Source organism: Convolutriloba macropyga, chromosome 8, assembly GCF_964194025.1.
Source record: "Convolutriloba macropyga chromosome 8, txConMacr16.3, whole genome shotgun sequence".
Classification (NCBI taxonomy): Eukaryota; Metazoa; Xenacoelomorpha; order Acoela; family Convolutidae; genus Convolutriloba; species Convolutriloba macropyga.
Genome location: NC_134475.1, coordinates 29,411,492 through 29,430,362, shown reverse-complemented (window position 1 = coordinate 29,430,362; position 18,871 = coordinate 29,411,492). Strand labels below are relative to the sequence as shown.

Sequence of the window (18,871 nt, the reverse complement as noted above, 5' to 3'; positions counted from 1 at the left end):
TATTAGCAGCTACCATCAGCATAATTGTTTCACCAATTACATAAATTTTCTGTACTATATTCACCAATTATACAATATTCACCAATTATTCATCTTCACCGAACTGAAAAGGTAAATTTTGAGGTTTTTGGGTATGTAATGTTTTTATTAGTAATCAGCGGTTGTTTTCGACAAACATAAACAATTTAGAGGTTACAGTCCCAGATGGAAATAGGGACTAAATATGGCCATCAGATTTGTTTAAATGTGAACGAATTGATGGCAATTTATATGGATATTCAATCAAAACGTCACGTAACTATGAGGCAAGGAATAGGGGGCGTGACATATAATTATTTCTGTTAATTTAAAGGCGAACGACGTCCTTTAATATCACTGATGCATTAATGCGCGAAGGGTTGAAAAAAACTTGATAAATTGTGAAAACGTGTTGACTCAATTTAAATTTTCATTTGACGAAATTGAAACAAAAATAAGCAATTTTATTAGTAACAATTAAATTAACAATAACATTTTGTTGCAAAAACAGTTGAAAGTTGCTGGATTGATAATTCAGTGCTAAGAAGTAGAGAAATTCTTTTATTTTTTTTAGTCTTCGATGGTCAATTCAACTGAACATTAATAGTGATTGAACTTGAGGTTTTCATATGTTCGGATCTATTGTGCGACTACCTGTAGAGATTAAAACAACCAATTGCACACTATCTTTCAATCATATAGCACGTTATTGTGTGCTGAAATGGCACCTTCGAACGAAGTCGCGTATAAAATATAAATCAGTAGGGTGTAGAGTTGGGGGAGGGGTTCGAGAAACAGAGTAGATCAATCTTTTCAAGCACTACAAATCAGAGTGAGATCCGACAGTAGCCCCACAGTTAGGGCAAATATGTCTAGCGTCCTGACAAGAGTCCACACAGAATGGAATCAAGCAGCATCCGAGCCAGCAGCCGAACAGAAGGAGACCCAGACAGAAGATCCAGGCCAGGGCGCCGGGGTTCAGCTCCACTCTGGTTGAGACTGTTGCGTGGCAATTCGGACAATTGACTACGACAGATACTCGACCCATCTTTCGATTATTTACGAGGGGAGTTGTCGCTGAAATAATTCAATAATTCACGCTGATTGCAATAATAAACTCTAATCTCTTCAGGGTTTAGTCCTCGACTTATGAAAGCACCATGCTTCGCCCATGAAAAGACTAGCGGGACTTTAAGTGTGATGTTCGGCCGTCAAAATTGACCCTCCACCAGAGTTTTTCATACGCCGAGGTCTATACTAGTGGTATGACAGACGCTAAATATTGGCCTTTGTTAATTTTTTCGGCTGTCATGCAAATTCCTTTGCAACCATTTCTACTAGTTTCTCATTCTAATGCAGTGACTGTTGAAATCAACGTCTTAATATCGAATATTCGTAGCAGTGCATAGTAATGGTATTTTTTATACCACTGAGGAGCAAGAAATAATAGCATGGATGGATCCTAAGATGCTCTCAATGTCACGAGCAGGGTCGCGAGCTTGCGCCCGAGTGCTTAAAAGCCTATCGTTATATAATAATATGGAGCGTGCTATGGGGGATCACTGTCGAGGGTTTGCTGAAGCAAGATTCCATTAATTGCGCAAAACTAACAAGTCGTCAAAACTTGCAATGCAAATAGCCACTAGCTTTCAACACTCAAAGGATGCCATATCAATAGGATATCAAAAAGTAGCTACGTTCTCTGAATTAAATCTTACAAAAGTCAAATTAGATTACAAAAAGTGTCTAGCCTTGACACACACACGCACACATAGATATTGAAAAGCTTACACTCGTTGTTAGATAATTACTGATCAGTTTTCTTCGAAAAAGAGTATTCGGTATTGAATCATAGGCGACTATAGAGAAAACAGTGGTTGTATTTACTTGGTTGAAAATTTCTGAATTGGAACGTTAGTACTTAAACTTAATATTTTCTGCTTTCTGTCAGCTTAGAAGATTTCTGTCAGCAAAAAATGAACTCCAACTTTCAAGCCTTCCAGGCGCATAGGTTGTTTTTCGATGATAAACTCCCCTTGAGCGACTCATAATTTGCAAAATCGAAAATTGAGTTGATCTAGAAAAAAATGACTGCGTTTAACCAATTATTTGGACGCTAAGTGCCCCGGAAGAAATGTTTGATTGATTCATGCGTGTAATTACAATTCGCGATTTGTTATTTGAAAACGCTCTTTGGGGGTTTAATTTAATATTTATTTTTTTAAGTCTTTCAACTTGACAATTAACTTGGTTAACATAACGGTTGTTATCAATACAACAGATCAACAGTTTAGGAATCTCATTTCATCAGAGTTTTTAATTTTCCACGTGTAAAATGTTTGTTTTTATTCTTTATAAAGGTAGAATCTGGACTGGGCAAACTAAATATCCAAACTTTCCAAGCAATACCAGTAGCCTCTATCACTGCATTGTTTTGCCCGGTTTTCGGTTTTAACTGGTACTTAAGCCAAAAAGTACACAAGGGTAGTTCTTTTTTCTTCACGACATCACTCATTTCACTTCATTCAACTCATTCAACGCCAAGTAAGAAATTTAATGTTTCTTAGTTTTTCTTCAAATAGTTTCATTTGCATTATTCCACTCTTGTTTTCATAGTAAAATTTGCATAGCTTATTGATGGAATATTTTGTCCTAGTCTTTCAGAGGACACTTTTAATCGATTTTAATGCAGTTGAATTTTGATTATTCAAGTGTCAAAAATTAGAACTACGATGGTACCGCGCTTTCCCAAACTCTAATGTAAACCTTATTATCTTAAGCGACTAATTTCAGTAACTTCTGACATTTACCAAGTAAATTTTGAAATTATACATCAGATACTCATACACCAAAAATGAGTATTTGTGGCATTACCGTGTATAAAACAAGCGCGTGTGAGCTTTAGAAAAATATGCTTTTGTGGGGAGATTTGCTAAATATACCGATGCATTTCTTGCATTTTGATCCTTGAGTTCGGCTTCAACATTTGATGGGGAGATTTTTATACGTAAAACCAGTCTGATTCTGAGATACCTTTTAATTGTAAGTTTTCACAATTTCCAAATACAATTTCCTTTATGGTTTTTTAAGATACGGCCTATTTGTGTATACAATTTATGGATCCTACAACACCTCTTTAACAACAAGATTGCTTTGACGGAAGCTTATCGATATCAGTATCTGGTAAATGAAATTATGTAAGTTTTTGACTACCATCTAATTGTATTTAAAGCGTCTGAGAATCAACTCATTTGTATCTGTCTTAGACGTTCATCAAAAGCTATCGGGATCTCCTTTTTGCTGCTCTCCATTTCTATTTGTGGGAACCATTTTGATCACCGTAGCTGCAAACGTTTTCTTGAAAATTCTGCAAAAACAACTCTCCTAACATTCACACATGCTCTCCCCAGACACCTAAAAATCCATCGATTTCGTCCTCAACCTTTTTACTTGAAGAAGCAAATGATCTAGAATTTTTTTCTAAAAGCCATTATACCAAGGAATTTTTGAATTTGTGTAAACATTTCATCAGTCTGCATGCCAATAATCGTTTTTGTTCATCAATCTCTTCAAAACACAGAAAAATTTCTCCAATTATTCCAGCGCTTATGTCAGCGGCTTTGATGTCTATTTGCTTCAACTCAGAGTCCTCACAAGCCACAAATCTCATAATCGCTCTTACAGTTGATTTGCGTGTAGTCGGTACTATATTCTACTATAATCCCTTCATGAACCGGACTTAAACCTTTTGCAATAAGTATTGATTTATGTCTCACTAATTCACTATCGGTTATCAAATTAATACGCTTTACTTTTCCGCTTCGCGGGAAACCCGCCTTGCTGGATATTTTTAATTGTATCATTCCCCCTTTCAATCGCACCACTACAAGATATTCTCTGCTGTTATCTGACAAACTTAGAATGATGTTTCTTTGTAAGATCTGTCAGCTTTACCAAGCAAAAATTTAATTGGAGCTAAGATTGCCTTCGCGTACATTGCATCTAACGGCAGAAGTTTATGATATCATTTTACATGACTAAGGCATAAAGCCAATAAGATTTATCTAGCCCTTACTTCTTATCAGGCAACTTGTCATTAGAGGCATTGTTCCTAAGGCAGACCCGTTGTAAGCACCATTTACAGCCTTAAGGTATAAAGAGCTAGAGCTACTTATTTCTGCGCGCGAAGTAGGCTTACCTATATTTCTCAGACTAGCCGACTCAGTAAAACACTGAATATATATTTCAGTTATAACGGTGGTTATAAAGAATAACACCAGAGTCAGAGATACGCACATCGTGCAACTAGTCTATTAAACTGACTATAGTTAGTAGAGTTCTCTCTATATAAAAGAGAATAGTGTCTTCTCAGTCTCTGATTGGATGAAGGTATACATCCAGTATTTCTACTGCTACATCCATCCGGGGTTGAGTTTTAAATCCGAATTTGAAAACTGTAACAGAAATACGCTGGATGTGTCATCCTCGTCGAATGGTGGGGTGGAGAGTTGTGATCTCTGAAGTGGATGAAGTGGAGTTGTGACTTGCGTCGTCATCTGGAGTCTCTGTCAGTAAAATAGTGACTAGTGTCGTCAGTGAGGGGTTCGTTCGATTGTAGAACCAGTGAGGTTGCCAGTTACAGGGTGTGCTGGTCAGTAACGTCTGTCCTGTTTAGAGTACCCAACTGCTCTTTACTGTCATGTAGTGAGGATTTGTTCCCAGTTGGAGGATCGCTCGCAGTTCGTAGTCTCCGTCTAATTTGTACAAGGAGATTTCTTTTTATCTCCATCTGTTAAAAGGTTTGAACCAATCGGAGCTACCAGCTTACCTTCTGATGGAAAACCATCTTTTAGCTACTGTGAGACCTACTTTCCCTATTAAATTTATTTGTTAAATTTAATACTTGCTTAGTAAGTCCCGACTGGGAGGAAGAAGAAAAGAACTGATCCTAATCTTCAATTGTGGCAAAGAAGAAAGGATGAAAATATAACATGGACAGTGGAAATACAAAAAGTGAAATAGAAAGAATTCTAAAGAAAAATAAATTTCGTGAGTTTTCATAACAGTGAGTCTTTAAGTTATAAGGGAATGTGAGTCCGAGGTTGTACGGCTGTGGCCTACTTTCCATATTCGAATTAAAAGTCAGGCCCGATTGTCTGGATCCCTGAAAAATTCTAAGAGGTCTTGATCCCCAAGCTGCAAGGGCACGGGGAAAAGGTCGACGTTGCAGTGTGGTTGCAACGCGAGAAGATGGTTGAGGATCTGTGTTTCCTCTGGTGATGGCTCTCGATCGTCCAACTTGCTCGTCATCCAGTCCCTGTAGAGGAGGTTGAAGGTTCCTGGCTCCTCCATCTACAAACTGGAGATATTCGAGCGGGACGAGTATTGGACGGTTGGTCTGTGCATAGAGTAGTGAAAACAGAAAATAATTTTTAATCGGATCTAAATTCCGAAGAGTGCGTTCACAATAATTTGGCTGAATTATATAACTATAATTCATGTAGTAGGGTGATGTGAGTTTGGTGTTGGCGTACTAAAGACGGGGATTCATGTGAATGATGGGATTTGTCATGTGTAAGTGATGTTGGACAAATAAATGATCGTGGATCGTGTGTAACATTTCACTCTCTTGACTTTGTGTGTTTAGTTATTTACATCCATCTGTGTGGGATGCAAAAACCAAATTAGAGATAGAAGAGGTCGTGTTTCTAATAAATACGGTAGGGGGCGACATTGCGAGTCACGACCGTGTTCGAGTAATCGTTCTGGCGGTCCGCAAGGGCGAAGTATTTGGACTGGTGCCAAAAACGTTCCATGAAACGGGGGTTGATCGGCAAGTGGAGACATTCTAGTGGGAGATCTCTATCTCGACCCTCTTCAACATACTCATTTTCTAATTGTTCCACGGAGCAGGAACTAGCTGTGGGCTTCAAAGTATGTTGTGGAGGTGTAGATGTGTAGTTTATCCGCTCGGGAACATGGACACCGTGGACTGTGTCGATGCCGAGAGGATTTGTGAATTGGTGAAAACAAAAACTTGGTCCTGACGCTCTATGAGTGATCCCTTGTGCGGGAGCAAAGGGGTTTGCTCTTACTCTAGAGGATGAGGGCTGTGGGCCTCTTGGGGGCTTGCAGTGTGTCGGGTGGTTGACTGTGAACCCTGAATTGGCGAAGAGCGTACGGCGTAGATCTCGTGTGCTGTTATTCTAGGGCGTCTCCTAGGTGAAGGGTCGGTGCTCGGATAACTGTCCGTCGATTTCGGTCGATCGTAGGGGTTGGTTGGGGAAAGGATGTCTGTGGTCGGAGAGGTGGAATGGTTGGGCCATACCGTGGCGAAGGTAATCGTGGTTGTTGTGAAAAGATTGTGGGCGGTACTGGTGGTGGGTACAGCAGTGGTTGAGACCGTGGTCGAGGTCCACGAATCCTGCCAGAGTATGCTCAATTTGGAACAACCGTTTCAGGCGTGGAACGACCTGATTATTCCGCAATGGCAACCTGATCAGCCCGGGAGGAGATAATCGTAGGCTGGGGTAGTGGTTGTGATGTGGAAATCAGTGTGTGTGTGGTTGTCTCAAACATTGGAGTTAGCTGTGGCACCGGTGATCTCCTTGAAGGAGAAGCTCTTGTGACGAGTTGGTGGTCCAACAGGAACGAGGGGGAACTTGTATCGCTCTCAATATAGAGGTGGCGTTCTCCAGAGGAAGAGGATGAAGTGGCGGGGGAAGGTGGTGGTAGTTTAGTGTGTCCACAGAATGTGTCTGTGGGGAAGATTGAGCCATCGTGAAGAGGGCTAGTGTTTGCATCTCGCATACTGGTTCTGGTACTGGGTCTGGCAGCACCAAGGGTGTGAGCGGCGAGGGCAGGATGTCTTCGACCTCCAGCATGATGAGGTCACATGCTGTGGGGTCCAGAATTGAGGGATTGGTGAATCTCCTTCCTGTGCTGTGGTGGTGACTGCTGTGGAGTCGATAAAACAAAAAGTGTAAAACTCGAGTGCTAGGTAAATGTAAAATGAGCTCTTCTGGGATTTCCTGATAATCAGTATCATCTTCGAAAGAGTCCCTTGAAAGTGAAATACCGCGTGAGCGTTTACCTCTATTTGGATTAAAAGTGTGCAAGGATTGAAGATCAGGTTTCTTATGTGATGCTACTGGTAATTCGTAGCATTCATAAATAGAGGCTGGGGACCGATTTTTTTGAGTTTTTGTGAACAGGAGAGGAGAATTTCTTATAGAAATTTTCAAACTTTTTGTGTAACAGATTCAATTCAATTTGAGAAGGTGTAGTTCAGCTGTCAACGGAATGTTTCCGTCTTTTTTTAGGTTATGGTGGTTTATATTGTTTGGAATTGGATTGTAATACATGGAATATTGTCTGTGCAAATACTCCAAAAAATCCAGAGGTAATAATCTTAGCCAATAGGATATTGGGGCTGAGAAGCGATTTGAGATTGTATGCGTTAAATGAGCTACAAAATAGGCCAATTAGGCACTGAAGAAAATTGAAAACAGTCCAAATTATGGCTATTTCTTTCAATACGTACCCAAAATAAGCGTATCCAAAGATTCCTATGAGAAATTCTTTTAAATAGTTGCCGTTGATTAGATCACACCAATCCAATCGACTCGGCGAAGTGTAAATTTTTTTCCGTTGATAAAGAGTATTTAAAATAATTGTTGTATTCGCTTGGTAATTGTGAGAATTGTGCTTGTAATTGTGCTTGTTTTGCGAAATCTGCTTGTGCTACTTCAAGTTTCTCGGCGGCGTCGTCTATTAAATTGTTAAATTTCATTTTATTAATGGATTCAGTCCACTCGTGTTTACTTTATATGCCAACTTGTTGTGCAGTAAAGTCTGCTTGGTTGAAGCGGTTTTCAATTTCGTAAGACGTGAAAGTTCTGACGGGTTTTCTTGCTTTAATTGGTTAAGGCGTTAAACAGTATGACTCAATGCAATCCGCTTCTAGTGAGATTTTTTGATCAAAATCATCCGATTTACATGATGCTTTAATAGACCACGGGAAGTTCTTACGTGTGACTTGGTCAACAAACTGTAATTTGTTTTGGTAGAATATAGGAAAACGTTCAAAACATTGGTTTTCTAATACATAAAGACGTGATGAGACAAATTTACTTGGAAAAAGTCAAATTACGTTTGAACTTTAAAGTCTAGGGAATGTGTGTCGCTGTCCTGTGGTGACATAACCAACAAGTGGAAATTTTTGTGTTAAAAGAAAAATGCGGTTTAAGATCGCGCTCTAGATTGCAAAGTTTTTTGTAAATAGATAGACTTGTGTGGTTCGTTTCTGGTAAGAGGCGGATAACCATAAAGTCGAGTTTTGCATCAATCTGTACATTTGGGTGGACAGCACCAAACCAAATTTGTTTTCTAAAAAGTTTGTGCATTTCAGATTTACGTTAAACAGGTGATTCTTGTAGGATAACATATCCATTGCGGATATTTCTTTTAGTATATGGTGTGATAGAGGGTGCTTCAATAGGAATAGTTGCGTGTACGTCTTTAAATTTTGCTGATGCTTTGCCTGTAACAAAATTAATCCCTTCTTGGTATTGAGCAAAAATATCTTGATATTGTGTAGCATAATATGGGAGATCTTCGTTACATTTATATAGAGGTTTTGTGAGGACCTCGAAACGAGAAAGTGCGGATTTATCATAAAAAGATGTTCATAAAGGTCTTTTTGAAAACGACTAGAATACATTTGTGCATATTGTTTGTGACCCCAATTAGGTTCATTGTTTTCGAGTGTTTCAATAAAATAGCGTTTTTGAAATTTTATCATGCGTGCATATGATCTACCAACGTCAGAAATACGACAGTGATTGTTGGGTTCCCAAAAGATTGTTGCTTTGATAGCGTGGTTTGGAGGACAGTAGCCTTGTTCAAGATCGCATTTTATACGTGTTTTGCCGTAGTAAATGCTTTCTGATTTTACATCAAAACTAAATGTGATGTTAGTTAGTTGAATGACCATCCTAGTGTGTGTGGACGACATGATATTCGTGTTCATTGTTTTGAGCAGAACATTTAGCCCAGCGATTATCTGTTCGAATTTCTGAAAGAAATTGTACTTGGGCGGGGAATATTTGAAAGTGCCGGTTTGATCTTACGTTCGCCAATTTTATTGAGCTTATAAAACTGCATTTTAGTGATATGCTTTGGGGGGAATCATAGTGTTCGACTACTAGGTTTTGTACTCCCGATTTAAGTGTGGAAATGTTGTGGTTATCAATTTTAATGTGTTGTTTTATCGGAAGTGGGTGCGAAATGAATAAATTAAGCAAAAAGAAAATTGAATTTGTAATGGACATGTGTAAGAAAGCCCAGAGTGAGGATTGTAGAATACATAATATCCTGCTGTGTTTTTTGTTTATCTGTCAAATTTATAGTGAAATGCTTGGCAGATAAAGGGTGATGGATTTGTTTTAACCCTAAAATTAGGTGCTGCAGCAGCTTTTGGGTGAAATGTTAATTTATCATGTTCAACGATGATTTCTACAGAAAATGTGATTTTAGATTGTTTAAGCAAGTCATGTGCTCGTTGTTTTTGTACTGGGGTGATCTTATATGATTTAGTAATTCTTTAATTGGCCCAATTATGCAGTTGCTTGCCGTTACTATGATTTCCAAAAAGGGTGGGTGGGGGAACAACAAATTTTGGGTAAAATTTTAATGGTAGCGTTGGATAAGTTCGAGTAGTGTCGGGTAGTTTCCCAAAACAATGGTGAGAATGTTGGTCTGGGTCTGGTGTAGGTGAGTTTGAACTAAGTGTAATTATAGGTGGTGTACCTTGAAAGCTAAGTGGTAGTTAATTTTGAAATGAAGGTGATGAATTGACTAAATTAAATGAGTGGTTACAGTGTGCTTGTGAGAGTAAGCGCTCAATGTTAGTTCCTTGTCCTTGTGTCGGATTAAAGGGGTTACTCCCAATTTGTGATGGAGTAGGTGAAAAAATTGAGAGTTAAGTGGATCAGAGGTAGAGGTGTCTGAGAGAAGACTAATATCTTGTGGTGTATCGTTTATATTCGAAATAGTGTGAATTGGCTGTTGCGATTCCGATCTACTAATTTTGTTCGTGTTTGCAAAATTTTTAGGTTGAGTGGAAAATTGTGGTGTGTTTGAATAGTTAATTAGTTCAGGCTGTGGTGCTCGTGGTGGAGCAGGTATAATAGTTGGTGGTTGAAGTGTTGTGTTGGCAATAAAGCCTGAGTATGGCCATAAAGTCTGTGTGTTTATTTGTTGTGATTGGTGTTGTGCTTACATTTGGTGTTTTTGCGCTTGGTTTGATAGGTGGATATGGGATTACTGATTGTGGGGGGAGAATCCAGTGGGACGATGTCTATCTACAGATTTGACAGTAGTAGTGACTGAGTAAGGGTGTTCTTCGGTCTCTTGTGCTTACGGTTTTTTATTAAAGAGTTTAAATGATGCATTTTTGGGGGTGGATTGTTTAGTCGTTTCACTGTATGAGCAACTAAGTGATTTGGATACGAGTGGAGCACTTGGGTTAGTGTTGGATTGTTATTTAGAGGACGCAATTTTGATGTTAATCAGTGGCCCAGAGTGGGGCAATTATCACAATAATAGATTTTGTAGTTAGTGAACGTTGGAACAACGATTATAAGTAGATTTAAATTAGGTATGCTAACTCGGATTGCTGCAATAGGTGATTCTGATAAAAGGACATTGTGTTGATAGATGAGATTTAAAAAATCAGAAGAAAAAACTGTTAACATTTCGGATATTGTATAATATTTTCTGGCAAATGTAAAGATAATATGCGGATATACAGGTTCATTTTGTGAGCGGTTGTTGCTGGCATTGCTCATCCAACCTAAGAACTTCTTTAATATATTTAATATCGTATGAGACTGGGGTAGCGTCAAGATCAATAGTGTACGCAATTTCTGTATAGAGAAGTTCAGATAATTTATGTGTTGCTTGAGGTGGAAAGATTTGGAGATAGAAAATAACAATGTGTTCGTTTTTAAAATCTCTAATATAGAAAACTCATTCACAACAATTGTGGGAATACAATATGTGATCTAATTTATAAAAAATATCCTGAAAAGGGATTTGTTTAATGAGAATTGTAAGATAATTGAGAATCTCTTCTTCGTTTAAATCCACATCTTTGACAGAGCTTATGTATGTTTTAAGAAGACGAGTGAAACCTTCTAATTCTTGTCGAGCGACTTTATGTACGCTTTCTTTCCGTGATTTTAAAATAGCAGTATTAAGTGTAGAGGCTAAACGTTTAAAAAATTCAAAAGCAGATATTCTAATTACAACCGTTCTATCCGAGGGTTGTATTTCTGACCATACTCCGTTAAGGAATTCAAATAGTGCATCTGATAGTGGTTTAAATAAAGTGTCTATGAGAGAAATATATGTGTTTGTGTGAGGATCACAAAGAAAAAGAATCAAGCCCTTTGTGAGTTGAGCTCCATATATTTCTATTAAAAATGAAAGGAAAGCAAATCGGGAAAAATGTGATTCTTTCTCTGGTAAAGACAGGGGAGGCCAATGTTCTATTGCAAAATAGTGATATTTGAGTTGTTTTTCTATCCTTAAAAGTATTTTTAATTCATCTTGTCTGGGTAGTTTTTAACTTCAAAGGGTAAAATTGCGCGTGTTAGACGTTTGTTCTGTTGTGTAAGAACAGCTAATTGTAGTTCGTCGGAGTGTGTATCAAGATAAGAGGAAGTTTGATCAGTGCAATGGTTCATTTTACTAATATTTGTGTTTTAATATTAATTATTTTGTTTTTGTTGGGATTGTGTTTCCTGTTTTCCAAATTTTAACTGTAAAAAGAGTACAAAATTATATAAGCTAGATCTAAGTTTTTCTTCTCAAGAGAGAATAGTGTGTTCTGTGTGAGTTCTTTTCACGGTTAGAGTTTGTTAACTCACTGATCGCACCAGTTAGGGCAGACCAGTTGTGGGCTTCTTTTACAGCCTTAAGTTAAAAAGAGCTAGAGCTATTATTTCTGCGCGCGAAGTATGCTTACCTATAGCTCTCAGACTAACCGAATCAGTACAACACTGACGATATTTCAATTAGAACGGTGGTTATAAAGAATAACACCGGAGTCAGATATACGCACATCGTGCAACTACTCTATTAGACTGACTATAGTTAGTAGAGTTCTCTCTATATAAAAGAGAATAATGTCTTCTCAGTCTCTGATTGGATGAAGGTATACATCCAGTATTTCTACTGCTGTATTCCCAATGCGCTGAACGTTACCATTCTCTTTCGGCGTAAAAGGTGCTGAGAACTCTAACCGAAGTTCTTTTCTCTGGAAGGCTTGTAAATGTCGTATATATTCGTATTCACTATCGCACATCAAAGCTCCTGTTTATCTCTTTTAATAAAAATTGGCTGAACATGGTTAAGGGCCTTATATTTAGTCTTGTAGAAACACATCTTCGAACGCTTAATATGGGCATCCACAATTCTTATAACATATTTTTTGAACCTCCACAACTTCTGGAACAACAAGCCCAAATATGTATGTATAAACAAGGTCTACTACCTCCTCTGTGAGTGATCGGGAGTTTTTTTTAACCTTTTCACTTATTCAGCCCTTTTGCATGATTTTTTAATTCGAATGTTTCCTCAATATGTTTTATCCCTTAGTCTCTTGTGCCATAAGCTGAGTGGATACCTCTGACCAAGATAGGGATCTATCAACATTTCAGTTCTTTATTAACGGTCCAACGAACTATTGGCCCTGATTATGGTCAAAAGAAATAAAAATCGTGTTTTTTAAAAGGAAGTAAGGCTCTGAATTTCTTTGTTCTCCGATCTGTTATCAACTAACACTTCATTAACGCTGTTCTGGGCATGGACACTCATACTGAGCTTCTGGTTTTGTCTGGTACAAGAGTGCAATATAAAACCATACTGCATGTTTTATTTTAATTTGTTTTACTTAATATCTGTATTTTCAAGTGTCCAGTCGTCTCCCGCTACTAAATTTTTACTGCTAATTGCATTGGTTATAAAACCAACAGTTATTTTGGTCTTCATCTACTTCCCCTGTCATATGACTAACAGTTCTTGGGCCAAAAAACCAAAGCAAAATCTTAACATGGGTAAGTTTTCACAAAGAAAGAAAATCATTTTCCCATATTTGTAGAGTCAACAACATATTTTGCTTTTGACGAATAAGCTTTTTTCGATCTTTTTACCTGGAGTGGAACAAATTTGGGAGTTAGCGCAAAACTTAAGTTGCGTTTTCGAAATCAGTTGCCTGCTGCTGGAAACTGTTTTGGATTAAACCACGTAGCGGTATGTAGGTGTGTGATTGCCAAAAAAATGCAAACAAACACTAAAAAGGCACCGGTGTGACAAACTTCGAACTGTTAGCACTAATTTAAATATTGAAAAAATATACCAAAGCCTTTTTATAATCTGAGATGTTCTGAGTGATATTGAATTCCCATTTCCGCATTTTTTTTGCTCTGTTAACAATTTTTAAGTGGGAAATCTCTAGGTATTTCCAGCTTTTTGGCAAGCAATCATTTTCGCTCATAATTAAAGAATAACATTTCACTTTTTTTTGCTTTGTTCTCATTATCAAAATTATTAAGATCCACTGAAATTGTTCTAAATCTTTCTTTTCTTTGCTATACGTAACCAGTGTTGTAAAAGTCAAATATTCTTGTAGAAGCTAATTTCAATTAATCGAAAACTTTTTTTATCGCTATGACCATCTACATACAAGTTTCAAATTGTTTTGCATATCCTCTGTTCACGTGAGTTAACTGACATTTTATCATTTTAGTTCTTCTTCAGATTTGTTGGCTCCGTTACATACCATGCCTAGTTGTTGCCAACCTTATGTAATCGATGTGTTATGCAGGATATGGATATATAGACTATGCAGCATACATTTATCTTGGGCAAACTCTATGACCTTAATATAATTATAATGAAGAAAAACTGCACATAAAGAAACTTAAAGTATTCTGGAATTGCAATGTTTCATAACCTAATTAAGTTGTTACTCTTGAAATGTTAAGATTGCCAAAATGGAGCAGTAAAATGAAACAAGTTTTCTCGGTCATTGGTTTTGTCAGTAACTCGAGACAATAGTTTCTTTCAAACTTTCCATCCAACTTCAAAGAGTTTCAAAAAATGAAATTGACTTCTTCGATTTCTGTATGATCAAAACTCGTAGGACTGCTGCATTTCATTCGTAGAGATTACAAGGAAACGAAAAAAATGATGTGTATAAATTGAGACGTAGTACTACTAACTTATCACTTGTGTCACCACTTGGGGCTGCGGGGGAGGAGCCGTGGCCGGTTGCGGCATTGGCGGAGGCATCGCCTGTCCTCCTTGGGGGTATGGGGGGTATTGGTAAGAAGGGGGCGCCCCTATGTTGCCCCCTGTTGCCCCATAGTTCACAGGCGGCGGCCCAGCGTTGGCGGGTGGGTATGGGGCTGAAGACGGGGGGTAAGGGGTTTGGGCGACACCATATTGGGTTTGGGGAGGTGGTTGCTGAGTAGCTTCGGCATATTTTCCCGATTCGTACTGCGGAGGGTTATCAGACATTTTGGAAGATAAACACAAGATAAACTAAATATTCTCAACAGAAAATGTGTTCCTTCTTTATTCAAAATGTTGAAACTCAAATCTTGATACAAGAATGTTTAAGCCTAGCAATATGTCTATATATCTCAAGTTCTGAATATTTGATACTTAGATCACTACGATATATAACATTATGTAGGCGGTTTTGAGATGCAAACATGTAAGTAAAGGTTTTATAGCTAAATAATGTTTATTGTTTCAATTCGAGTTTACCGCTTGCGCAACTACCCAAATTAAATACTCGCAAACAAATATAGAACGAGGACAAGACGCTCTATGACGTAAATGAAATGTTGAAATGTTATGGCCAAGCAATGAATTGTTATACCACAAAATGATCATTTCTCTTTGACTTGATTACATAAGATATGCCATTTTAAGGTTAGTTATGGAACTCAACAATAGCAATTACAATTTGACAAAAAGTCTTGTTTGAGGCATGGACCTCGGTCAACGAAAGATTCTGTGAGTGGAACCTGAACTGAAAGCCATAGTGTTTAATAGGTTTTGTTGTTTATGTGAACTGATTTTCGAAATGCATAAATGTCAATAAGTTTGGACAATTTAGACTGGATATCTCTCGTCAATCAATAATCTGTAGGAAGAGGATCTCAATGTTACTGATCTCGTATTATAACACTCCCCGTTAAAATAGTTTTGCAACGTTGCAGACAAAATTGAAGCTAACGCCGTGACTACAATTTGGTAAAATTTTAACCTGACGGTTATTCCCGGGTTGACCACCATGAAAGAAACTTACTAATCATAAAACGCTTATTAAAAATCATATTTAAGTTTGGTCAACCCTGGTTTGTTCTCAATGTAGAAAAATGTAATGCTTGCGATCAGGCTTCGATGATTCTGAAGCTTTGCAATCCTGTTCAAGCTTCCCGTACCTTGCTTGCAGCAAAAATCATCGCTGAATCATTGAAAATTGCAGTCTGTTTTTTTGGCTTACCATTACTATGTTCATGTCACTTTTGGGAAATTACAGATAAAATTTCATAGTAAATACTACGAGCATGAAAAAGTTTTACTGTTGACTTTATTTGCAGGGGTAAATTACGGCTTAGTTTTATCTGCCAATGAATAATTCCCGCCTAAATGATATCTGCGAATTAATAATTGCCGGCTATGCTTTGTCTGTGTATAAGTAATTACCGCCTAATTTTGTTCTGCACACAAGTAATTACCGCCAAAACTCGCTCTGCACATTTTGTTAATTCATGCTTAATTGCTGCCTAAATATTGCCGCTTTTTGATCTGGTAGGGGCTTTAAGTGGTTGTTTCACGCTGCTCGGTCAAATAAATTGCTCCCTCTCTCATGCAAAAAGAATAAGCTCTGGTAAATTGTTTGAATTTATAAACGCATGATTATAAATACATGTCATATTGTATGAATTTATAAACGCATGAAATTATAAATACGGAATATATAAATATGGAATATGGAATTAATGTCCATTTAATTAATGTCCATTGCATTAAATAGTTTAAATGTCCCCACTCTTTCCCTTCTTTCTGTAATTGTTCAGGTCATAATCTGCATGTAAATCGACTTCGCCTGTCACAGGTGATCTTTTCCCAACATTTGCCGCAGGCAGCTCCATGCGCCATCACCATGCGCCATCTTCTCGAATCGAACAGGAAAGATGTCAAACGTCACGGACGTCACACGGAACATTAACACCAACTCAGAACATCAAAACATGAACCTGAAATGGTAAAACAAAGCAGCAGAACCTGGAGTTCATTAAATAAAATGAATTAAACAAAAAGTAGGTTCTAAGGGAAAAACAAATTTGTCAGAAGAACTGATTTAGCGTTTACCTGAAACTCAACATTTCAGTTACACATAACAGAACTCTTTGAACACAGATAATATTAAAACACCAAGGTGGCGAAAACCTTCACGATATTTATCAAAATGGTACCCAATATTATCATCGAAGTCCTCGCGTTTAAACACTCTGGTTCCTTTAAGTTGGAAACCAAGTTTATTTCGTAGAAACATATTATTCTTAGACACTAACTGAGGTGGCAAATCCTTACGTCTCAGATGCCCAGAAAATTTTACTTTTGTGGGCCAAACCGCATCACGAAACTCAACAAATTTTCGATAAATGTAAGAAACCGGCATTGTTTTAGCATCGTTATCACCCACTATAACAAAAATGTGAGTATAATTCCTTGCATCATGGACGAGATCTTTAAGGTCGTCAACTCGGCGACCACCGACACAATCGTAAACAGGGCTGTAAAAAAAGATTAAATAATTTTAAAAACTTTGATGAAAAATTACAGAGAAATAAAATACCGAAAACGATTCAGGAGTTCGTCTTCTTGCAGAGATGATTTTGCGTCACCCAGATTTGAATCTCCAATCACTAGGATTTTTATCTACAAAAAATTGACTGCGACAACTTTGACCCCGAATTTGACCTCAACGACATTGACCCCGACGACCTCGACTCCGACGACCTCGACTCCGACGACTTTGACTCACACCTCAATTTCAAACTGACAGAATTATGAACTCTTTGATGATGTCTTTTTAGATTTGCAGAATATATCGTTTTGAACGGGCAAAGGTCACATTTAGTGGGCCTGATGTTTTTCTGGTGAACGCGGGCAACGTGCCTTGCAGTAATGTACTGCGCACGTGATTCATACTCACAAAACCCGCACTCAAACCGTTTCCCCTTGCCTTCATTCACCACCACTACACTACTCGCAGGTGCCCCTCTTTTGCGCAAATTCCGTACAAGATCCATCCGTTCGTTGTCGATATCGAACACCTTCCTGGCCGTTAGAATTCCATGGCATGACTTACTTTCCACATCCGCAACTACAAACATAACTTCCTGCTGGCATTTCATAATCGATTCGTGCAACCCAACCGTAATAACAACCTGTTCCATATCGATACAAAATTCAATCAAATCAAAGTCACTTCGAGTCGACAACACAAATTTCAATAACAAGTTTCAATCAAATCTGAAAAACACAACATATGAAGACCATTGAGTCTACTATTCAAACACTGGAAAAAGGTTAACATAAATACACTGATTAACACTGGGATTGACACCCCACGGGCTGAATACATTGGTGCATTCACGTCATTCAGGTAGAAACGGCGGAGGTCGGCGGAGGTCGGCGGAGGTCGGTGGATGTCGGAAGTCGGCGGAGGTCGGTGGAAGTCGGCGGAAGTCGGAAGTCGGTGGAGGTCGGTGGAAATCGGCGGAGGTCGGAAGTCGGCGGAGGTCGGTGGAAGTCGGCGGAAGTTGGCGGAAGTCGGCGGAGGTCCGTGGATGTCGGAGGTCGGTGGAAGTCGGTGGAAGTCGGTGGAGGTCGGAGGTCGGCGGAAGTCGGTGGAGGTCGATGTGTGAGTTAATTGTGGTGTAGTTCATAGAAGTTCAGCTAGAATGCAGCTCCGGGTATTGCCATGTTGAAAATTTCATGCATGATATCAGTTATTCGAAATTTTCAAAATTTGCTATGTACAGTCTGTTAGTTCTTTGTATGTACAGTCTGATCTGAAACATTCTGTGCAGTGTTAACCAATAATGTAAATGATGCTGCGAAAAAAAGGACAGACTGGGATGTTGCCTAATCGAGTCTGCGCAGACTGGCAAAAGTATTTAGACTGCTATTTGTCTGGTACAGTAATGGTTACGATTGAAAATCAATGGTACAGCAATGAAACTCACTGTGACCAAGGTACGGGTTCATTGTATTTCATGACAGTTAGACTTATTCAGTAATGCCTAGTAAACTAGACCTAGTTAATAAATAATAGACCTAGTTACAATTTTACTTGAAGACTAGTTTTCAAATTTTCCTCCACATGGGTGCTGCATGAGCATTGGAACGACCATTGTTGGCAATGAACGCAATTTAGTTACCTTGAAGTTAATAGCCTACAACAGATTTCAATTCATTCAAATCTCTGGATCAGTGACACATTTTTATTCCAAACAACAAATAATGAGAATTTGATTAAAAACAATTTTTCAGCATTTTTGCCCAATTCACAATAAGGAAAAGGTTTTTTATTTCAGTGCTATCCCAGTAACCAAAAAATATATTTAAACCAAATGAAGGATCCCGCGATTAGGTAAGAGAGCCAAGGCAGGAAAGGGTCAAACTTATATTGAGGACAGAGGGCCTTGGCAGACCGTTTGAACAAAATTCCCTTTACTCCTACCATTTGCCTCATACCTGA

At 38.2% G+C, this 18,871-nt stretch overlaps 1 protein-coding gene across 1 annotated transcript; it reads right to left on the bottom strand.

The window, feature by feature from the left end:
- Positions 1 to 425: 425 nt before the first annotated feature.
- On the bottom strand, positions 426 to 14,840 carry LOC142344064 (uncharacterized). Its single transcript, XM_075395542.1, has 2 exons — positions 14,307 to 14,840; positions 426 to 1,095 (listed from the first exon to the last, which is right to left on the bottom strand). Exons 1-2 carry the CDS (start codon positions 14,602 to 14,604, stop codon positions 839 to 841), a joined length of 555 nt encoding a protein of 184 aa, XP_075251657.1. The 5' UTR covers positions 14,605 to 14,840; the 3' UTR covers positions 426 to 838.
- Positions 14,841 to 18,871: the final 4,031 nt, after the last annotated feature.